The sequence below is a fragment of the Juglans regia genome, chromosome 1, assembly GCF_001411555.2.
Source record: "Juglans regia cultivar Chandler chromosome 1, Walnut 2.0, whole genome shotgun sequence".
NCBI lineage: Eukaryota > Viridiplantae > Streptophyta > Magnoliopsida > Fagales > Juglandaceae > Juglans > Juglans regia.
In genome coordinates, this window is record NC_049901.1 from 33,968,368 (window position 1) to 33,991,062 (window position 22,695).

At 38.6% G+C, this 22,695-nt stretch overlaps 2 protein-coding genes across 2 annotated transcripts; both read left to right on the forward strand.

The window, feature by feature from the left end:
* Positions 1-313: 313 nt before the first annotated feature.
* LOC109016311 (senescence-specific cysteine protease SAG39-like) lies at positions 314-1,409 on the forward strand. The gene is made up of 2 exons (XM_019004121.2): positions 314-746; positions 817-1,409. The coding sequence occupies exons 1-2, from the start codon at positions 314-316 to the stop codon at positions 1,407-1,409; spliced, it is 1,026 nt and encodes a 341-aa protein (XP_018859666.2).
* Positions 1,410-18,007: 16,598 nt separating this feature from the next.
* LOC108991107 (senescence-specific cysteine protease SAG39-like) lies at positions 18,008-19,103 on the forward strand. The gene is made up of 2 exons (XM_018965252.2): positions 18,008-18,440; positions 18,511-19,103. Exons 1-2 carry the CDS (start codon positions 18,008-18,010, stop codon positions 19,101-19,103), a joined length of 1,026 nt encoding a protein of 341 aa, XP_018820797.2.
* The last annotated feature ends 3,592 nt before the right edge of the window (positions 19,104-22,695 follow it).

Below are 22,695 nucleotides of genomic sequence, written 5' to 3' on the forward strand. Positions count from 1 at the left end.
CATGGGTAAGCCCAAACAATAAAAGACAAAACACCAATCTATATGTGTACTACCAACCAATGAACATATTAGTTTAACACTCCACAGAAATAAATATAGACAAATATGATCATAAAGAGACACTTTGTAACAAGAATATCCAAAATGCCAATTGAAAATAACCAAATTACTTATTCTTTTATCTGTCCAAATGAGATCATTTCCAACGCTATATCTTTCTCTAATGTTATAGCATGCAATTGATGAGGGAGGATTGTCTCTATATAAATGTTAAGAGCAAGTATGCTAGTCATTGCAGCAACCAGACCAAACCATGGGCTTCTCTAACCAATGCCAATGCATTTGTTTTGCTTTGATCCTCACTTTGGGAGCTTTGGCTTCTCAAGTTGCTGCTCGCACCCTCCAAGATGTGGCAATGCGTGAGATGCATGAACAATGGATGGCTCGTTATGGACGGTTATACGAAAATAATCAGGAGAAGGAGAAGCGTTTGAAGATATTTAAGGAAAATGTGGCGCTTATAGAATCTTTCAACGACGTTGGAAACAAACCTTACAAGTTAGGAGTCAACCAATTTGCAGATCTTACGAATGAAGAGTTCAAAGCCTCACGAAATAGATTCAAGGGGCATGAGTGCTCAACAAAGACTTCTTCCTTCAAATATCAAAATGTGACTGCATTGCCTTCTACTATGGATTGGAGAAAGAAGGGAGCTGTAACACCCATCAAAGACCAAGGCCAATGTGGTAAGTGTCTAATTTTGAGATGAACTATGTCCACTTTATGTTCCCAACACTTTTTGGTGATGAAATGTAGGATGTTGCTGGGCATTTTCAGCAGTGGCAGCCATGGAAGGAATTACTAAGCTAAAAAGTGGTAAACTAATCTCTTTGTCAGAGCAAGAGCTGGTTGACTGCGACATTAAAGGAGTGGACCAAGGTTGTAGTGGTGGTTTGATGGACAATGCTTTCCAGTTCATCCAAAACAATCACGGTCTTACTACGGAAGCCAACTATCCTTACACAGGTGTGGATGGAACCTGCAACACAAAGGGAGAAACCAACCATGCAGCCAACATAAACGGCTACGAAGATGTACCAGCCAATAGTGAGAAGGCACTTCTTAAGGCTGTAGCTAATCAGCCAATTTCTGTTGCCATAGATGCTGGAGGATCTGACTTCCAATTCTATTCGAGCGGAATTTTTACTGGAGAGTGTGGTACTAGCCTAGACCATGGCGTTACTGCTGTTGGTTATGGGGTTACTAGTGATGGGACCAAGTATTGGCTGGTGAAGAACTCATGGGGTACAGAATGGGGTGAAGAAGGGTACATAAGGATGCAAAGAGATGTTGATGCAAAGGAAGGCCTATGTGGTATAGCTATGCAAGCCTCTTATCCGACCGCATAGAATTTATAAATCATAATCAAAGTCAATGTGCACTACCTCCCATGCAATATGATGCACTACTTTTTTTCAGTTGTTTCAATTATTACGGGTCAAATCTGTATGTGTAGATTCTTTGGTTTCCTTACACATGATATATATAAAACTTTTTCTTAGTATGCTTATTCTCCCGAACAGAGCCCTATTGTTTGAAAAGGCTTGACAATGAAAAGGCTTTCAAAGAAAGACATGCAAAGCTAGAAATAATATGGATGAATGAAAGGACTCCTTATAATATTTCGACGGTATTATATTTGACATCAAGTTATTCCTTGAAATCGCAACATAAATTGGGCCCATATCAAATTAAGGTATTAATAAAATACTGAACTAGTTGTGTGAACCATCGTTAAAATGCAATGGGGGCTAATCAACTATCTCATGAGTTGGTCTTGTTTTAATAGAAGAGAGAGAGAATTTAAATATACACATCAACCATTTTTTGAAAAGTGTGCTAAAAAAAAGTGATTTTCTAGCTAAATCTAGATAAAGACATAGGCCTAAGCTGATCCAAATTTTGTATTGCGTGTACTTAAATAGAGCATAATGTTTCGTAGTAAACTAGTCTATCAAAACTCATGAATGATTTTGGAGAATATAATGCCAAAACTAGTCCATTAAAACAATTTTTTTAAGAAGTACAATAGAAACAGAAGGGAATAATAATTAAGTAATTAAAATCAACTTTAGAAATTGAAATTTGACAAAATGTAGGCCAAACACTACAAGGATTTTGATCTTTTCCAGCACTTCAACTTTTCCACTAAAAGCCTAAAAAATGCCACTAATAAATAGACATTCAGGCGCTGCAAAAAAGGCCTCCACCAATTGACCGATCGCGTTGCAAATACATGATAGCATCGTTAATAAATCACAGCAAAAAATAAAAACTCACTACAAGTACTAGACAATTTTGCAGCTTTTAAAAGCATTGACGGGAATGAGAAATTTACTTGCGTAGAAGGATGTCGCTGCAAAAAATTTTTGCGGCGTTTCCATCTCTGTCGCAAATATGCATACAAGCGTTGGGAAAAAGGCCTCCACAAAGACCAAGGGTTAAACGTTTTAAAAAAAAACGTCCAAAAAGTGGGAAAACGTTTTTACAACAGAGAAAAAAGTGAGAAAGCTCTTTACAAAGACCAATGGTTATCTATAACTTTAACAATGGAAGAACTCTTTAACAAGTTGAACTACAATTTAACATCTTACAAGGAGAGCTGTATTGTGGCACGGGCACTCGTAAAGTTAGCTATCTGCTACAGATAATGTTTGCTTAATGCATGTTAGGGCCATATCCTTATTTGTGCTTTCTACGTTCAATGCTTTAACTTTCATGAGTCACAGACACTCGTAATGTAACACCCCGTATTTTAGTGTATTTTTATTGAATGATTATTTTTATTAATTCAAAAATTTATTCTCTTATTTTAAAGTTGTTGAATTTTTAGTTGGGTTATTTTTATGATTTTTAATTTTGTGAAAATTATTTTGAAGTTTTTTTTTTAATATTAATTATTGTTATGCATTTAAATTGATTTTCATATTCAATTAACTTATTGTTGGATTTAATTATATTATTTTCATTTAATTACTACGTTTGAATTATTTTATTTAACTTACTGTTCTGAAATCTTTTTCTTGGATCATTTTTGTGACCCAAGATGTGAGGATTGTACCTCATTTCTTTTCCCTTCGTTTTTCTTTTCCCCTTTTTCTTTTCTTCCTCTTTTTCTTTTTCCCTCCATTTCTTTCCTCCTCTCTCTCTCTCCTCTCCCACGCGCTGGGCCGTTCCCTCTCTCTCCCCGTGTGTTTTCCTTCCTCTCCCATCCCGCCGCCGTGCTCCTTTGTCCGGCGACACTGCCCAGCCCACTCCCTTCCCCACCCTCCGGTGACCACCTCCCTCCAATCTCAGCTCCTCCCGTGCTGCCGTTTGCTCCCACGCTCAACACTAAGCCGCGCCGTTCCTTGTGCTCGCGCACCGCCGTCGTGCCACCATCGGCCACCATTTCTTCACCACTTCATCCTCGACCTCCTAGCAACCCAATGCACTCACTCAACCCCAGCTCCGATCTACCACTGGTGAAGCACATTCATCAACATTTACGTTTTGGACATTTTAGTCTTCAACCACCCTCTACGCTGCTACCCACGGCCAACCACCACCACCATTGGCTTCACTGACATCCCTAAGCCCTTCCCTATCAATCTCGGGTCTTGGTTTGTCCCCGTTCAAAAGTGAGTTTTTGAGACCCACGGCCACAGTGCATTTTGCACTATTCCGTTGCTGTGCCGCCACTTCTAACACCTCTGTGATCTTTCAAAAATTATATTATAGCATTGTAAGTATTTTTTCAAAGAACTTTTGAGATTTAAATGTATTTTCGCGCTAACTCATATTTACTGTGAATTGGTTGGTTGTGCCGAACTGAGTCGAGGAGTAAGGGGGTTGGTTGGATTGGATGATGGAGTTGCTAGTGTGATTGGTTTATGCTATGAGATTTGTTGGCTGTTTCAGGTTTGAATATTGGTGTTTTGAGTTTGACGTTGGTTATGGTAGATATTACTGATTTTTAGGAAGTGATTATATATTTTGAGATTATGAGGGTTTTAAGTTTTGAGGAATTAAAATAGGTTATTTTAGAAGCTTAGGCTTAAATATCGAAATCCGTGATTGATTGAAAACTTACGAAAATTATGTGATTATTTTTATATGTGACGATTTATAGTCGACTCGACATTTTTGAGGAAAATTTTGAAAAGCTAAGTTGTCCAGGTAAGCAGGGTTCCTATGCTAGATTTGCATAAAAATAAAAAGGGTTGAGGTTGATTTTTTAAAATATGCATGTTTTGTTATGAAAAGAGATTTGAACTACCTCAGTTATTTGTTTTCTATTACTCATGAGATTCTGTTTAAGAATAAAGTATTTTCTGGCATGACTAGTGTAGACATGAGCTATTTTACATTTTGCTTATGAACTGTGCAAAAGACAGCGAATATGAAAGTTTGTGCATAAAATTATGTTTTGTAATTTCTGAAAACTCTATTCTGTTCTGAAGATGTTCTGTACTCTGATATGATGTGATTTCTGAAAACTCTGTTCTGTTCTGAAGATGTTCTGTACTCTGATATGATGTGATTTCTAAAAACTTTTGGCATGACATTCTGAAATCGGGATGTGGTTTGTGGATGGTGATCTATTTGACCTACCACAGGTGCTAATAATGGCTTCTGTTTGGGTTGGTACCAACTGTTCTGTTTCTGGTGCACCCACTTTGGAAACAAAGTGGTTTTTCTGGTAGTTTTTCATGTGTGCACACTCAGGGCTCCGAAAATAAATAAGGAGAAGATTCACATTCTGTTTCTGCTCGGTTAGCTACCGGGATTTGCACAACCCTACCACGGGGGTTAAACATGGCCTCTGATGTGATATGATGTTCTGGTATGATGGTGGTCAGTTATGCTATGCCAAAAGACTTTGAATAAGAATATCTTTTGAAACTTTCGCTCTGATATTTTTTATAACATGTTCTGACTCTGCATTCTGAAAATAAAAAGTGTTTTGTTCTGCATTCTGAAATCTGTAAATGCTCATGTTTGTATACTAGTATATGTTCTCTACTTACTGAGTTGTTGATAACTCACCCCCTCTTATCTCCAATATTTTCATATGATTTTTGGATATTTCAGCTGAAGATCAAGATTACGAAGAATTGGGTGAGATGACTTAAAAATAGTGGATTAAGAATAGAAAGCTTTCGATGAGTATTGGTGATTTTGATAATTATGTTGTTGAAATGTGAGTTTAAGTGACATGTAGAGAAGTTGGTAATTTTTGGGGTTACTGAATTGAAGATTTTATATACGAGTGTGTGTGGTTATTTAAATTTGAAATGTTTACGTTTGATTTGGAGCTTTTGGAAGTATATTAGCAATGTTGGAGTTGATTATCAGGTAAGATGAGTTAACTCTCCGGACTCTCAGAGACGGGGCTTTACACGTAAAACTATAATGTTTGCTTAATGCATGTTAGGGCCAAATAAAAATGATCCTCAAATTCCAAGGCTGCATTCTCAAAAGGCATCACCTTTCCATTTGGTCATCAATTCTACTGACTATCTTGCCATCAGCTGCCACATTTACAACCGGTACTTTCTTGTAAATGCCATTTACCACTTCAATGAGTTTTGGAAACGTTGCTAAGTGCTTGGTTTCCTTGGAGGTGTGCACAACTCCAACCCCTTAGAAGTGAACTGACAATGAGCAAATTATTATAGTTAGTTTTGGAAAAACATGCTACTAATAAATTGAAAATATTTAGACTCAGCGTGACCTCCCAGTCCTTGACACGTGGTGTTTTCCCTTTTGATCATAGCTACTTAATTTGCTCCTCCCTATTTATTCTTCGCATAACCATCATTCCTTCCTCTTTATATACTTTGTTATGCTCCTATACACTGTGCATATCTTTCTTCCTTCTCATTAATTTTCTCGCACCTTTGTTCTTGACAAGGTTTGTGCCCTTTTGTAACCACAGGTTTACCCGTTCGAACCAATGGGTCCCAAAACTCCTTCCCGGTCTTCTCAATCGAGTTGGTCCTCTATTGAGCCCTTCGGTGGTAGTTCTTCACAGACAGAAGTACTCGAGGGCTTAGTCAGACAACCACCACTACTCAAGCGGAGCTGGATTCCCTATGGGATAGCTATGGGATCCCTAAATATGTTGAGTTGATACTGCCCGATCCGACCAATAGCATTGTTGACTCTAAGAGGGCCGCCGAAGACGACGAGTTGTTCTAGATAGGGTTGAAACTTTCATTTGTCCACACAATTCACGACATCTAAGATTTCTTGATGGTGGCATCTGCTCAGTTGCTACGTCTAGAGGATCATGCCATCCTACTACGTTGCGTAGCACAAGGTCCTAGGAGCTGTAGCTGAAGAGAGTTTGGACCTTACCTCCTACGAGTTGCTTCACACTCATGGCATTAGGCAGCATGATGGGAAACAATGGCGTTAGGTGGGAGCTATAGGGTTGTTCGACTAGAGAAACACTATTCCCACGTGAAGAACTGGGATTGAACTTCTATGTTTCTGGGTCTGGATGGTAGTTTCCTGTCGGTGAGGCCAACCATCACGAGCTCTTGGAGTCCTGTTTCAGATGGTTGCGACTTCGAGGATGCCCTCACCAAGAGGGAGCAAGAGGACGTGGATCTTGTTTATGCATGGCATTAGTTATGCGTAACCCAACTGTTGTAAATTCATACAAGATTCTCACCAAAGAGAATGTCACTCGATTCCTGGCGTTGACGGATTGATTGTAGGTTGTTGGCCATCCGTTGCTTGGTTCAAATGGCTCAGTTCCCGTTCGAGGATGATAAAGGCATGCCCCCACCCACGTTGGATCCAAAAGGGAAAAAGTCACATGTTAAGTGTGTAGGGTCTCGTGGCGCCTTTGGGGTTCGAGGTGGGGCTTGTGTTTGTCCTGACCCCAATTTCTGGGGGGAAGGGGGGTTCGGTGGGTATCCTGCTGCTTGTTGTTCCTGCACTTTGCACCCAGTGACAAGCTCGAGCATCATTCTTTGGCGCATCTTGTGCGTCGAGCTAAAATCCTCAACCAGGGGGGACGATATGGATTTGGTACTTGATCTCTCCCTCTTTGACATCACTCTGATTGTCTTTCCTGGCTCGCCCCCCAGGGTTTGCTTTGATTGATTCTAGACTTTGTCACCTTGTTCGGCAATGAGTGAATCCGTGGAAGTTCAAGAGGTCTGTGAGGTAGGGTGTGCTCCTGCCACCCCAAACATCGTGTCTAGGGAAGTTGGGGCTGCGGTCGAGTCGCCGTTGTCTAGTTAGAGCATCTTCTCAGGCGAGGGAAACCCCAAACAATGTTGGGGGAGCTTGGAACTCCTTTTGGCGTTTTCCATGTGGGAAGGGCTTCAATTATATTTTCTCCTGTTGGCAGTCTTGTCGAGGAGTCCCTTTGTTGGGGAGGTGCCTTTGTTCCCTTCCTCAAGTTCGGCTCTTTTTTCATTTGAGCGCGTGGTCCCATCAGGGATTTCTCACATGGGGTAGACACCGTTGTCCCCTTAATTTGAAGAGGTTCTTGCTGTTGACTTTTCATTGACTGAGGGGCTATCGGGCAATAGCTGCCCCAAAGGGAACCAACTCAAGGCTCATTTACAAGCCCAAGCTGCCCTCGTGTAATTGTTCGCTTAATCTGTCACCCTAGTGGACCGTGCTGCTAGACTGATCGTCAAGGGTAACAACCCTGGCCCTAGGCCATCCATTCCATTGCCTACTCGTCCTTTTGCACCTACCATGCAAGTGCATGAGACTTCAGACTCTCCCACTGACCAGATCATTCAAGACCTTGACTGTTTTCTCTCCCCAATACATAACTTCTTTTCTTTCTCGTGTGTCTTCTCAACATTGTTGTCCAATCGATCATCTTCCATTGCAGGGGCCGCCTTCATTGGCCAATTGGGTCACACTCTGCCACTCCACTTTGGAGCAGCAGCTGCAATCCTTGCATTAGTTCATGGAGGAGGTGCTCCAAGTTGGTTTCGAGGAGAGAGGTAAATGGGTGGGAGCGTAGTCCCAACCAAGCTCCCGTTTGTTCCCCCAAAAGGTCGGGATTGCAGCCTTGAGGGCGGAGGTTTCTAATCTCGAGCATGCCTTAGCTTCTGAGAGTTTAGATAAGTTGGCTTTGTCCTAGTAGAGTCAGTAAGAGGTGATGCATGCCTCTTCACTTTTGGATCAGGTAGTGACCGTGGAGCGCGATCGCGACGATAGGCTGAAGGACGAGCTAGTGAGAACGAGTGAGCACTATCTTGAGTATGTGAGCAAAGTCGCAGAGGGCGAGCATTCCTACTCTCGCCTTTGGAATGACCTCGAAGCTGCTCATGGGGAGCAAGCGCAGGCAGAGGCCGACTATAGGTCTATTCGATCACTTTGAAACTACTTCATGTTGTTTGAGATTATAACTCGTGGTATTCCAACATGACATACAATAGACTATTTCCCGTTCTCTAAGTTTAAAACACATAGTATCCCAAAACAACATACTATAGACTTCTAGAGGAATTTTACCATATTACCGACTATGATCGTTGCAAGCTCCTCTATTTCTACCCATTCCGGGAAATAATCGATGGCGACCACTACGAACTTGACCCGATCCCTCCCGGTCTGCAAGGGTCCTACATTATTGATTCCCTAAAGTGAGAACATCCATAGTATGACTACTGTCCTTAATTCTTTGGGTGGGCTGCGAGGTATATTACCATGTAGATGGCATTTGCACATTTTCTAACGATTTTTTTCGCATTCTTTAGCACTTACGACCATTAATACCTTGCTCTTTGGGATTTTTGTGCTAACGCTTTGCTGCCTAAATGGGTTCTGCATATTCCTTCGTGTGTTTCTACCAAACGTATTGAGCTTCTTCCGCAGACATATATCTTAGGAGTGGTGTTAAGAAAGCACTCCTTCTACATAGGTAAATTTGGCGACCATTTTTTTGCCTTCCTCACCTTTGCTCATTCATCCAGTAGTTCCTCATAGTCAGGTATTTGCTCATGTTGCAAATTGGCCGTGGGTAGTTCCCAAGAAGAGAGTGAGTTTTTTGCCCCTAAAGCGGTGTGTGCTAGCTTGTTTGCTCACCTATTACTTTCTTGAGGTATTTCTCAAATGCCAAAATACTGGAAGCGATCACACCGCTCCCACCCCTATCGTAGGAATATCCCCTATTACTTGGTTACTACAACTTGGGAATCTGCTTGCACCTTAACCTCATTTCCTCCCAACCCTTCTGCCACGTCTAGTCCTACCAGCAATGCATCATATCCTGACTCATTGTTAGTGACCTTGAATGTCATCGTCACAACGTAGTAGATTTCTTCCACCCGATCTATGAGAAGGTGGAGGCCTACTCCCCCACTGTTGCGGTAGGAAGAGCCGTCCACGCACACTTGCCAGGGACTTCCCTTCAAGGCTAGTCATGTTTCTTCCAGGAAGTTGACGAACTCAACGATGAAGTATGTCAAGACTTGCCTTTTCATGGCATTTTCTGGGAATGTAATCGATGTCAAACTCAGTAAGTTCAATCGACCAATTTACCAATCCACCAGAAGTGTTGTTGAGTGGGTTTGGAAGTAGGGTCTCAACTAGTGGGTGGTGACTACTAGCGCCAATGCTAACATCTCTTCGTGTGGGTAGCGCGTTTCTACTCCTTTTAGGGCACAACTCATATACTACACCACCCTTTGCTTCTTGTCTTCTTACCGAGTAAGCACATTGGAAAAGGCATATGGCCTGACTGATAGGTATAAATATAGGACCTCCCCTGGCTTCATCTGACTTAAGATGGGAGGATTAGCTTGGTATGCAGTCAACTATTCAAATGCCTCATTTCGTTCATTGTTTCCATTGTGTGCCTTTTGTAGCACCCCAAAAAATAACAAGCAGTTGTCCGTCGGCCTTGACATGAACCGATTCAATGTCGTTATTTTGCCGATCAACTTCTATACCCTATTTAGCTCCCCTAAGGTTCATTTCCAATAGTGTCCTAATTTTCTATGGATTAGCCTTGATTCTTTGCTCTAAGACCATGAAGCCTAAGAACTTGCAAGACCTTACACTGAAAGTGCATTAAGCCGAGTCGTGGATTTCATCTTATATTTGTGCAGTACCACAAAGGCCTCCCTCAAGATCACTATGTGGTAGTAGGGTTCCTCACTTTTAACCAATAGGTAATCTAACTAAACCTCCATATTCCATCCAATATTTCCTTTGAACATGTGGTTTACTAGCCTATGATATGTCACCCCCACATTTTCTAAACCTAAGGGAATTACTTGGTAGCAGTATAGGCCCTATTCGGCTATAAAGGAGGTCTTTTCTTCGCCGCTCTGGTTCATTGCGTATATCTAGAATACACGTTCATGAATATTAGCATTTAGTGGCTCATCGTGGAGTCTACTATCAGGTCGATTAGAGGCAGGGAAAAGCTGTTCTTCTTACACGCCTTATTTAGGTCATTGAAATCCATAGACATCCTCCACTTGTCGTTTGCTTTCTTTACCAGCACAACATTTGAGGCCATGGGCTTCCTAAAAAAATATTGTCTCTAAGAGGCAATCTATTTCCTCGACTATAACCCTGTATTTCTTTGCTTTAAACTCCTCAGCTTCTGCATCACCCTTTGGCTTCCAGGTCCTCGCAAAGGTGATATTCTATAATTTCTAAATTGAAGCCTGGCATGTCTTTGTGCCCCCACGCAAACACATCCCTATGCTTGACTAAAAGTTGCCTCAGTTGCTCTATGAGGCCCGATGTTAGCCGGGTCCCGATTCTGGTCGTGGTGTCCAGTCAGCCTGGGTACAAAGCCACGAGTTCTACTTACAACAGATTGCACTTGTCCCATGCCTCCACCCCTTGCTCCATCAGCTCCGGTGGCAGGGGAATGGTTTGTTTGCACTCTACCTCTTTAGTAGTCTGGATGTCTATGCCTCTATTCTTTAACTTTTGCAAGTAGCATTCACGTGCTAGTGATTGCTCCCCACACTTTGCCCAGATCTCGTTCACCAGAAACTTCATCTTCAAGTTATAGGTGGAGGTAATGTCCCTCAACTTATTCAGAGTTGGTTAGTGAAGGATGGCGTTGTATGAAGTACGAACCTTAACTACCTTAAAATCTATCATCACCGTCACTATGTAGAGGGCCAACCTTGTGACAGTGAGAAGCAGAGGGGAGGAGGAGCTAGTCGGCCGGTGACGGTGTGAAGGTGGACATGGCACTGTCGATGGTGGCGGTGTAGTGGAGGTGAGGGAGAAGAGAGTTACAACTGGGGTTCGGCTTGTGGGGGGAGGGATGACATGGGAAGGGGATTGGGAGAAAAGAGGAAATTAGGGAATTAGGGTTTTAAGCCTAGCCCTACATCCAGGGGTTCCTAACCTAGATCGAACGGTAGGGATTACACTAAGAGGAATAAAAGAGGACTAAATAGAAAATAAAGACTAGAAAATAAATGGAAGGTAAATATACTAAGTATTAAAACCAAACTATTCTTATTAGATAATTATATTCTTCAGCATAAAATAAAACTATGAGTTTATTAAATATTTCTTAAGAGAAATAAAATCATCTGAATAAATATAGTTTTTAACATAAAATAAAATAACGAATATTAAATAATATTCCTAAAGAAATAAAATTATTTAAATAAAAAACTTTGCTAAAACTATATTATTTTTGGGGTTTCAAAAATATAAAGAGGCTTACTTTAAAAATTTGGCTTAGTCCAATAACATTAAAAACACCACATTTAAAATAATTTTGGACTTATGAAAATATTTTAAAGATCTTAAAATACTCGGCTCCATTTAAAAATTATCTACTAAGTTTAAAATATCAATTCAAGATTTAAAACGTAAATGCGAGACTCGTGATCAATAAAGAGAAATGAACTATTGGTCACATTAGTAGACAAGCATACAAGTTCTTATTGGGCACCACGGTTCCTTGTCTAACCACAACCGGGGACAGTAATCACCAAAGAAATGATTAGCTAAAAGTACGAGGGATGAAGAGAAAACAGAAGAAAAAAGAAAGTGGGAAGAAGTTGTTGGCGAAAGTAGAGAAGAGAGGGGAAGAGAAGAAAGAAAAGAAAGAAGAAAAAAAGGAAGGAGACAAGAATGTTGGAAGAAAAAAGAAAATATATATGCGTTGACAATATAAATAGGAGAAAGGTGTCAGTCCTATGAACATGTCTGTTGTTTATTTGTTCATTTATTAATTATTACGTAATACTTGTGACTAATTATTTATTTGCTATTGTTATTCTATTGGAAAAAGCTATGCTAGCTTACTGCTGCTGGAATTTTTTTTTTTTTTAGTTTATTTATTTATTTTGTGATTAAGTAAATATTTTTTAATAATATTATAAATTATTTTCATTTTTAAAAAATATTTAACAATGTTAAAATAATCATATAAAAAAGAAAAAAAAAAACATAGAATGCATTAGCAGGGCACAGCGGGAGCTCCCAGCGGTAGGCATAAACCCACCCTATTATATTAACTTGTACTAGCCATTATTGTTATTCATTTTATTTACTCGGCTATGGCATTGGACTCATCAAATGAGTCAAATGTTTAAAATTTGATGAATTTCGCTCAAAACAAACGGCATTGGATTCACCTTTTACTTAAATGTGAATCTTTCAACTATAGTGGAGTCCCATTTATCGCCAAACTTGATGAAGTACTATTAAACATCCATTGGATTATTTTATTACAAAAATCACACTTTCGCACGCAAGGCAGTTCTTTCTTCCCTCTCTTCTCTGCTTTCTTCCTCTACCCCGAAATCCCCAAATCCCTTTTCGATTCTTCCTCTCCCTTTCTTTCTTCCTCTCCTCTCCGTTTCTTTCTTCCTGAATCTGAGATTTCATTCTTTCTTCCCTCTCTTCTCTGCTTTCTTCTCTACCCCGAAATCCCTTTTCAATTCTTCCTCTCCCTTTCTTCCCGATTCCCAGATTTCCCTTCTCCCTCTCCCTTTCTTCCTCTCCGTTTCTTCCCTCTGTTTCGTCTCCTATTTTTCGAAAAGGTTGTACATATCCTTTGCCGAGAAAGTGACCAGTTCATCTTCGTGAAGCAGATGTTCGAGTTCGTATGAGGTGTTTCAGGTGAAATAGGACCTCCATCACCTCCATAGGCGCACCGTTGCCGCTCCTTTCTCTTCTACTCCAAACGTTCTCCATCTCCGTGAGTTCACTCTCTCATATATATATTAATCATATATGCATGTATGAAAAATTTTGCACTACATTTATATGATTTTAGATGAGACGTAAATAACTGGGATCCACAAAGTTAAACCCCAATTAATTGGTATTACAACTTGGTTAGCTCGTATAACTACTTTAGTTTTATATGGCTTTTGAGGCATACAATGTCAGCATGGTGGATAAAGATGATATCTAGCTATGACCCAGAAATATGTTTAAGAAGATTATCTACTTGCTTATAGTCAGCAAAATGATTTTGAATACCACTTGTTTACAGCTACCAATAACAACAATAATACTAAAGGAAGATTTAATTCAATTTCTTTATAACAAAATTTAGAGACTTGAATCAACTTGGAGATGCCACACAATAAACCTCTGATAATATCCTGCAATGCCGCCTGTTAATGTTATGGGACCCTTGCGTTGTGTGATTGAAGTCCAAATTGTTTTCAAAAACTGTTATTCTTGATTTTAAAATTCCAGCCTATTTGGTAGTACTTATAATTGTGATCGATCGATTTTTTATTTGATTGCTTTTTAGTTCTTATTTTCTATTCTGTTATTATATTTGTCTTGAATAATCATAAGATGTTTGAAATTTAATTAATAAATTTGCTTATAACAGGTAAACATTCTTGCTCTGACAAATCATGACACAATGTCGGGCATCCCCGAGGCTCGAGAAGCTGCTTGAAAATTTGGAATCAAGATAATTCTAGGTGTTGAAATCAGTACAATATTCTCTCCAAGGTAAATTTCTAAAGTTTTGGCTTTGGAAGGCTTATACATGCAGACAAGTGTGTTCTTGTAGTTGCTTGGAGTGTTTAATTTTAGTTTTCCCTTACATTAAAGAGTGCAGTTGCCTAAAACCATGATTGTGACTGGAAATAGAAAGAATTGTGAGAACTGAGTTTTCAGGATTTATCCTCATCCATTCCTTATATATGTCTTTGATGTTTGGACATTGATATCAGTGCTGAGTTTGATAATGTAATCTTAATTGTGACTTTTTATGGACTGTTGTGATTGAAACATATTCGAAGTATTATCCTATTGTCATGAAATTGCTTTGGACATTTTTTTTTTTGATAGTGTATACTGCTCTATTCAATGCTAGAATTTTCTTTGAGTACTGCTAATTGTAATGCTGTGTAAATGAACTTGTTGTGTAACTGTTAGCGCTTAACTGTTAGCACTTGCTGTGTAATTGTAATGCTGTGTAAATGATTTGATCTTGTGTTGGAACCATATGGGATGAGATTAATTTATGTGGGAAGGTATTGGCTGCACGGGTCTAATTGAAAAGGGGATGAATCAAAACGTCCAAAAATTGATGAGCTTATGATATTTTGGAGTGATCTTCAAATATCTTGGTCTCTAGCTTTGCTTGGCTGGGATTATAGTTTCCTTTTACTTTCCTCAGGTTTCATGTTGAAAAACCATATCTTTTTTGGAGCAAAAGTTGCATGATTTACTGGTTATCTTATTAAATTAATAATTTCTGAAATTATTGTCAGTGAGGTATTTGGATGCTCCCATGGTGGCTGAATGAGTCAAATATTTTGTGTAAATGAATGAGCTGTGTAATTGTAATGTTGTGTAAATGAATGAGCTATGTAAATGATAGACGGTTGTAGATGCTTGTTAAATATTTTGTGTGATGGTAGCAAGTTCAAAGAGTTACATTAATCTGAATTGAGTTCCAAGTGTGATGGCAACAAGCCTACTTTCTCTTTATTTTGTGTGATGATAGCATATTAGAAATTGGGTTAGATGAATCTGAGTTGATTCTTGAGCTTGATTGTGAAAGATCTTGTTGGTGTCTTCTGCTATGGATGTCTATTTGACCCAATTGGATTGTAGATGCTCAATATTTCAATAGGAGGATTGATTAGCAGATGTCGTGTGGTTTAATTCTAAATTATGATTTAATTAATGTTTTTTTAAAACTGAAAATTTCAATGTTGTGCGATGTAATAGAACTTCAATATTATGATAAAACTCCACAATTAACCTTAAATAATAAAAGCAATAATAAGCAATAATTTGTTGGCAAAATGTGTTTGTTGGATAATTAGGTTGAGGAAAAAAATTAATTTCAAAACAATAATTTAAGTATAAAATTAAATTATTACTTAACATATTGTTAGTGTAATTGCAAGATATGAAAGAAAAAATTAAAAATATTATTATATTATTATTTTGATGAATCCAATGACTAATCCAATGTCGGATTATGGATAGGAATGTTTTACATTTATGAAAAATATGTACTTTTCATCAAATTTTGAAGATAAATTTGATGAATCCAATGCTAGTGCTCTAATGGCCACTTGGTTGTTATTTATTTTTATTTCATTTTATAAATTGGGACTAATTACCATTTAATTGTTATATTTTTTTATTAACTATAACTAACAACTTAATTTTTATTTATTATTTTATTAATTGTAACTAACCAACTAACTGCTATTTATTATTGTTATTTTATTTTGGCACTTATGATTAATAACTTGTTTATTATTATTTGTTATCATAAGTAAAATATTAATTAGTTGATAATGTCATTCTGATTTCATGAATATTATTTATTTATTCGGAAGATGTTTGCTATTTATTAGATAAACCGAGAATTAGGTTTTGGTACTATCCTTTCCCAATCACTGATGAAGTTGCGGATTCTCGCAGCTACGATATTGCTTTAAGCATCATGTTCATATGGTAAGTCGATGGATAAATAGACACAAAGTTAGTTTTCGTTATGATTATAGCACTCAACCAAAACATGTTCTCGTATTAAGACTGGCACTGCCGCTCTATTAAATCTGAAATTGGAAAACGCAATACATGAAATGAAGGGTGTAGTAGTCCTTGAAGATGCACATCTCGTACAAGAAATTACAAAAATGAGTGGGTTGGGATTCGAACTACAAGAAAAATAGATTTTTGTGATCGATTTATTGCAACTAAAAAACTATTTACAATCAATTTTAACTGTAAATAGTTATTTCGCTAGAATTAACTAATCGTAAATAAACAGTTTTCTTGTAGTGTCGGAACATTCCGTAACCTTTACGAAAAAATGGTTTGGAAAGATGATTTTCGTTTTCGTTCTGCACCACCAAATGTGAGTACTAAATGCGTTCGTTTAGTGAATTAACTGAGCTTCTCTCCCAATTTTCACCCAAATGAGTTTCTCTCTCTATACTTTGGCTGATCTCTCGCCTGCAACTCAAAAACCTTCAATTTGTCTTCCGTTCGTCACCTCAATCTCTACCTCTATCTATCTCAATCTCTCTCTCGCTCTCTATCTTAGATTTAAATTCATGTTATGCACCTTTGAACCCGCTAAAGTAGGAGAATTCGGGCCAGCTCGAGTCAGGTGAACAATGCTATATATCTATAAATTCTACGTATACCATAACATAAAATATATATTTCATACATCGTTTTACTTCAGAATTTTAATATTATTCATTGTTTATTATATGTATATAACTTTAAAAGAAATAAAAAATTAAACATATCTTTATGTCTATAATTAGAGTTTGGTCCCTATCAAAATTAGGTTTTGACAGAAACAATTAGCCCCACTCCAATTGATAATTATATATATGTGTGTGCATGTGTGTGTATGTGTACATGTATGTATGTATAACATTTTCTTCTTCATAGATATCTTTAAAGGTTTTTATTTTCTTCATAAAACGATTTCTTTTCTTAAAATTTAATTAAAGTGAAAGTTAGAACATATTCAGACCCTTTTTCTTTTTTCACTCATACTTTTTTATTATTATAATTTCATATAAGTGTATTTTAAAATATTTATTTCATAAAAAATGGTATTATAGTTTTACAAATATGTTTAGGCGTCTCAAAATAATGCCACATACATAAGAGGAAGACAAGATGTCCTACAATTATAGGTCAACCTTGTCCTAAAGAATTATTCAGAAGACCCAGATCAGCGGATGTGCATCTTATTTACTAATTAGTCTTGTTTGGCTACGAAGCAGATGATGATTTGTACGATCCTAGACCGTATAAGTCTCACGCACTCTCTTTAAAAAAGTAGATAAATTTAAGACCTACATAAAAAAATTATTTTTAATAGTGGGCCCTATTATTTTTCAAATGGAATGCGGGGGCTAGCACACTTTACAACTGCATCTAGCATTACTCAACAAATAAATATATAAATATCATCTTATGTGTTTTTTATTGCATGCTCATGAAAAATGATGTTCGCACGCTGGGAATAGATAAACCTATACAAGTACTACGTACTAATGTATGAATGCTAGTTTATATGGAATAGTACTACTTGACAAACCAACGTACAGAAACGTTGAAATGCCTTTGGAGAATGATCAAACTGCGTTTATCCAACGTTGTGTTGTACTTTTTCTTATAAACAACCGAAACGTTACGGTGAGACCATTTTGGTTTTGATTGCAGGGGTAAGCCCCAACAATAAAAGACAAAACACCAATCTATATGTGTACTACCAACCAATGAACATATTAATTTAACACTCCACAGATATAAATATAGACAAATATGATCATAAAGAGACACTTTGTAACAAGAATATCCAAAATGCCAATTGAAAATAACCAAATTACTTATTCTTTTATGTGTCCAAATCAGATCATTTCCAACGCTATATCTTTCTCTAATGTTATAGCATTCAATTGATGAGGGAGGATTGTCTCTATATAAATGTTAAGAGCAAGTATGCTAGTCATTGCAGCAACCAGACCAAACCATGGGCTTCTCTAACCAATGCCAATGCATTTGTTTTGCTTTGATCCTCACTTTGGGAGCTTTGGCTTCTCAAGTTGCAGCTCGCACCCTCCAAGATGTGACAATGCGTGAGATGCATGAACAATGGATGGCTCGTTATGGACGGTTATACGAAAATAATCAGGAGAAGGAGAAGCGTTTGAAGATATTTAAGGAAAATGTGGCGCTTATAGAATCTTTCAACGACGTTGGAAACAAACCTTACAAGTTAGGAGTCAACCAATTTGCAGATCTTACGAATGAAGAGTTCAAAGCCTCACGAAATAGATTCAAGGGGCATGAGTGCTCAACAAAGACTTCTTCCTTCAAATATCAAAATGTGACTGCATTGCCTTCTACTATGGATTGGAGAAAGAAGGGAGCTGTAACACCCATCAAAGACCAAGGCCAATGTGGTAAGTGTCTAATTTTGAGATGAACTATGTCCACTTTATGTTCCTAACACTTTCTGGTGATGAAATGTAGGATGTTGCTGGGCATTTTCAGCAGTGGCAGCCATGGAAGGAATTACTAAGCTAAAAAGTGGTAAACTAATCTCATTGTCAGAGCAAGAGCTGGTTGATTGCGACATTAAAGGAGTGGACCAAGGATGTAGCGGTGGTTTGATGGACAACGCTTTCCAATTTGTCCAAAACAATCATGGTCTCACTACGGAAGCCAACTATCCTTACACAGGTGTGGATGGAACCTGCAACACAAAGGGAGAAGCCAACCATGCAGCCAACATAAACGGCTACGAGGATGTTCCAGCCAACAGTGAGAAGGCACTTCTTAAGGCTGTAGCTAATCAGCCAGTTTCTGTTGCCATAGATGCTGGAGGATCTGACTTTCAATTCTATTCGAGCGGAATTTTTACAGGAGAGTGTGGTACTAGCCTAGACCACGGCGTTACTGCTATTGGTTATGGGGTTACTAATGATGGAACCAAGTATTGGCTGGTGAAAAACTCGTGGGGTACAGAATGGGGTGAAGAAGGGTACATAAGGATGCAAAGAGATGTTGATGCAAAGGAAGGCCTATGTGGTATAGCTATGCAAGCCTCTTATCCGACCGCATAGAACTTATAAATCACAATCAATATAATGCACTACTTGTTTGCAAACCCTTTCAGTAGTATGCTTATTCTCCCGACCAGTGCCCTATTGTTTGGAAAGACTTGACAATGAAAATGCGTTCAAAGAAACACATGTAAAGCTAGAAATATACTACGAATATGGATGAATGAAGGGAGTATGGGTATTTTAACGGTATTATAATTGACATCATGAACTTATTCATCGAAATCGCAATCAGAAATTGGGCCCATAAAAAGCATGCATTATATTAATACAATACTAAACTAGTTGTGTGAACGATAGTTAAATTGCAATGGGCGTTAATTATCCGCTATCTCATGAGTTGCTCTTGTTTTAATAGAAGAGAGAGAATTTAAATATACACATCTAGCATATTTTGAAAATTGGACTAAAATAAAAGAAAGGTGATTTTATTTTAGAAACATCTTGATAAAGAATTAGGCCTAAGCTGATCCAAATCTTTTATTTCGTCTACTTTAATGTTTCGTACTAAACTAGTCTATCAATACTCATGAATGATTTTCGAGCATATAATTCCAAAAGTGGGAAAACGCTTCTGTATATAACTCCAAAAACTAGTCCATCAAAATAATTTTTTAAGAAGTACAATAGAAACTGAAGGGAATAATAATTAAGTAATTAAAATCTACTTTAGAAATTGAAATTTGACAAAATGTAGGCCTAATTTCAACACATTTGATCGAATAAATCTTTACCAAGTATACCCCTTTTTGTCTTTAAAAAAAAGTCCAAAAAGTGGAAAAAAGTTTTTAGAATGGAGAAAAAAGTGAGAAAGCTCTTTACAATGGCCAATGTTTATCAATAACTTCAACTGTGAGACCCAGGCTCGTGAACAAGGCTCAGCCTTCTTGGAGAACCATTTACGATGTCATTTGGTAAGCATCCCTTCTATTAGTTTTTTTCCTTCCTGATTTTTCCTCTCATTAGTTTTTCTTCCTCACACATTTTTCTCTCTCACGAAATCTCACTTTCCCAACTTCTATTTGTTCTGTTGCTTAATCATTTTTCAATTTCCTCACACACAACAAAAAAATATGCATCCCCTCTCTCACCATCCTGTAGTTTTAGTGTGGCTGATTTTTGCTAGAGTTTTTCAGCTTGGTGCCTCCGATCACTGTTGTGTAAAAACGATGATGAAAAAGTAAAACAAACACGGAAAAAAAAGCAATCACACACGACACAGTATTTACGTGGTTCGGCAAATTGCCTACGTCCACGGGAGCTGCAGAGGATTTTTATTTCTTGAGGAATCACAATACAATGCTGTAGGACGGCTACTGTTCACTCTGATACAGTGCAAGTCAAAAATAAAAACAATATATATGTTATGCGGCGGAAACCCTAAACTCAGCAGAATTAGTGATGTTCGCTTGAGCGGCGTGTCAAGCCTGCATCGAGCGAACTTGTTTCCCGCAATTGCTCGAGCCATGAGTCGAGCGGCTCCTCAAGCGAAGCTCTCTGACTTCCCTCCACTCGAGCTGAGTGTCGAGCGGTTATCGAGCGAAACTCTCTGACTTCCCTCCACTCGAGCTGAGTGTCGAGCGGTTATCGAGCGAAACTCTTTGACTTGCTTTTGCTCGAGCGGTCTGTCGAGCTCTCTTCGAGCGAAGCTCTCTGACTTGCATTCGCTCGAGCGGCGTGAACCAGACTCCAAATACTCAACAATTCTCCCACTTGGAGACTGGTACACCCACATTGTCGCCCTCTGCCTCAAACATGATATCCTCCACCTCTGCAACTCACAGCTCCTGTCTTCATGCTAGAAGACCAACTGAAGTTGCGCACAACTTCAGTTTCTCAAGTGTAACACCCTTTGTCAACATATCAGCAGGGTTCTTACTTCCACAAATTTTCTCAAGTAGCAACTGTCCATCATCTAACAATGATCGTATAAAGTGATACCTGATCTGAATGTGTTTAGTCCTGGAATGAAACGCTGGGTTCTTGGCAAGGAATATGGCACTCTGACTGTCACTGTAGAGAGTGCCCTTCTGATTCTTTTTACCCAATTCCTCCAAGAAGCCCTGTATCCAAACCATCTCCTTTGCAACTTCTGAAACTGCAATATACTCAGCTTCTGTAGTAGACAAAGAAACTGTCTTCTGTAGATTAGAACCCCATGAAACTGCAGTACCACCCAGAGTGTAAACAAACCCTGTGGTACTTTTTCTGCTATCAGTATCTCCGGCTAAATCAGCATCAACATAGCCTAGCACCTCTAAGCCCTCTACGGAGAAACACAAGCATGTTTCTGAGGAGCCTTTTAGGTACCTCAAAATCCACTTCACTGCTTCCCAATGTTTTTTCTAGGGTTACTCATATATCTACTCACAACTCCCACTGCATGGGCAATATCTAGTCTAGTGCAAACCATAACATACATAAGTGAACCAATAGCTGAGGCATAAGGAACCTTACTCATATAGTCTTGTTCCTCTTTTGACTTTGGTGCCTGATCCTTGCTGAGTCTGAAGTGACTTCCTAAGGGTGTGCCAACTGACTTGGCCTTGTCCATACTGAACCAGTTGAGTACCTTTTTCACATACTCAGCTTGTGAGAGTCTCAACATGCCTCTGACTCTGTCTCTGACAATTCTCATGCCAAGGATTTGCTTTGCAGCTCCCAAATCCTTCATTGCAAAATGCTCTGACATCTGCTTCTTCAGACTATTGATCTCATCAATACTAGCCCCTGCAATGAGCATGTCATCCACATATAGCAACAAAATAATGTAAGAATTTGTCAAACTGTCTGACATAGCAACAATGATTTGCCTGACATCTGATGTACCCTGCACTACACATGAAACTATCAAATTTCTTGTACCACTGTCTAGGAGCTTGTTTCAGGCCATACAAGCTCTTCTTCAGTCTGCAAACTGAACATTCCTTTCCCTGTACCACAAACCCCTTAGGTTGGTGCATGTAGATGTCTTCTTCAAGATCTCCATGAAGAAAAGCTGTCTTCACATCTAACTGTTCAAGAAATAGATCTTCAGTAGCAACCATAGCCAAAACTAGCCTGATGGTTGTGATCTTTACCACAGGAGAAAAGATCTCAGAATAGTCAATGCCCTGTTTCTGTTGAAAGCCTTTTACAACAAGTCTGGCCTTGTACCTCTTACTGCCATCGTGCTCAATTTTCACCCGATACACCCACTTGTTGTGTAATGCCTTCTTCCCTGATAGTAGGCCTGCTACCCGCATGGTGCGGGGCGGGGGGTGCCCTTCCCCGCACCCCGCCCCGCACCATGCGGGGTTGGGGCTTTTCCCCCGCCCCGGTGCCGGGGGGCGGGGGAAAAGCCCTCATTCGCCCCGCCCCCCGCCATTATATTTAAAAAAAAAAAATTTGGTCTAGAAATATTTTTTTAGACCAAAAAAATATTTTTTTAGACCAAAATTATAATATAATTTAAATAATAAATTAAAATTTATAAATATAAAAAAATTTAAACTCATTAGAGTTAGATTTTGGATTGATTTGGCCTCCTAGGCCAATCTTTATATAGGAGACCAAGGCAATACAATAGTCATCCTTAAGCAATGTGGGACTT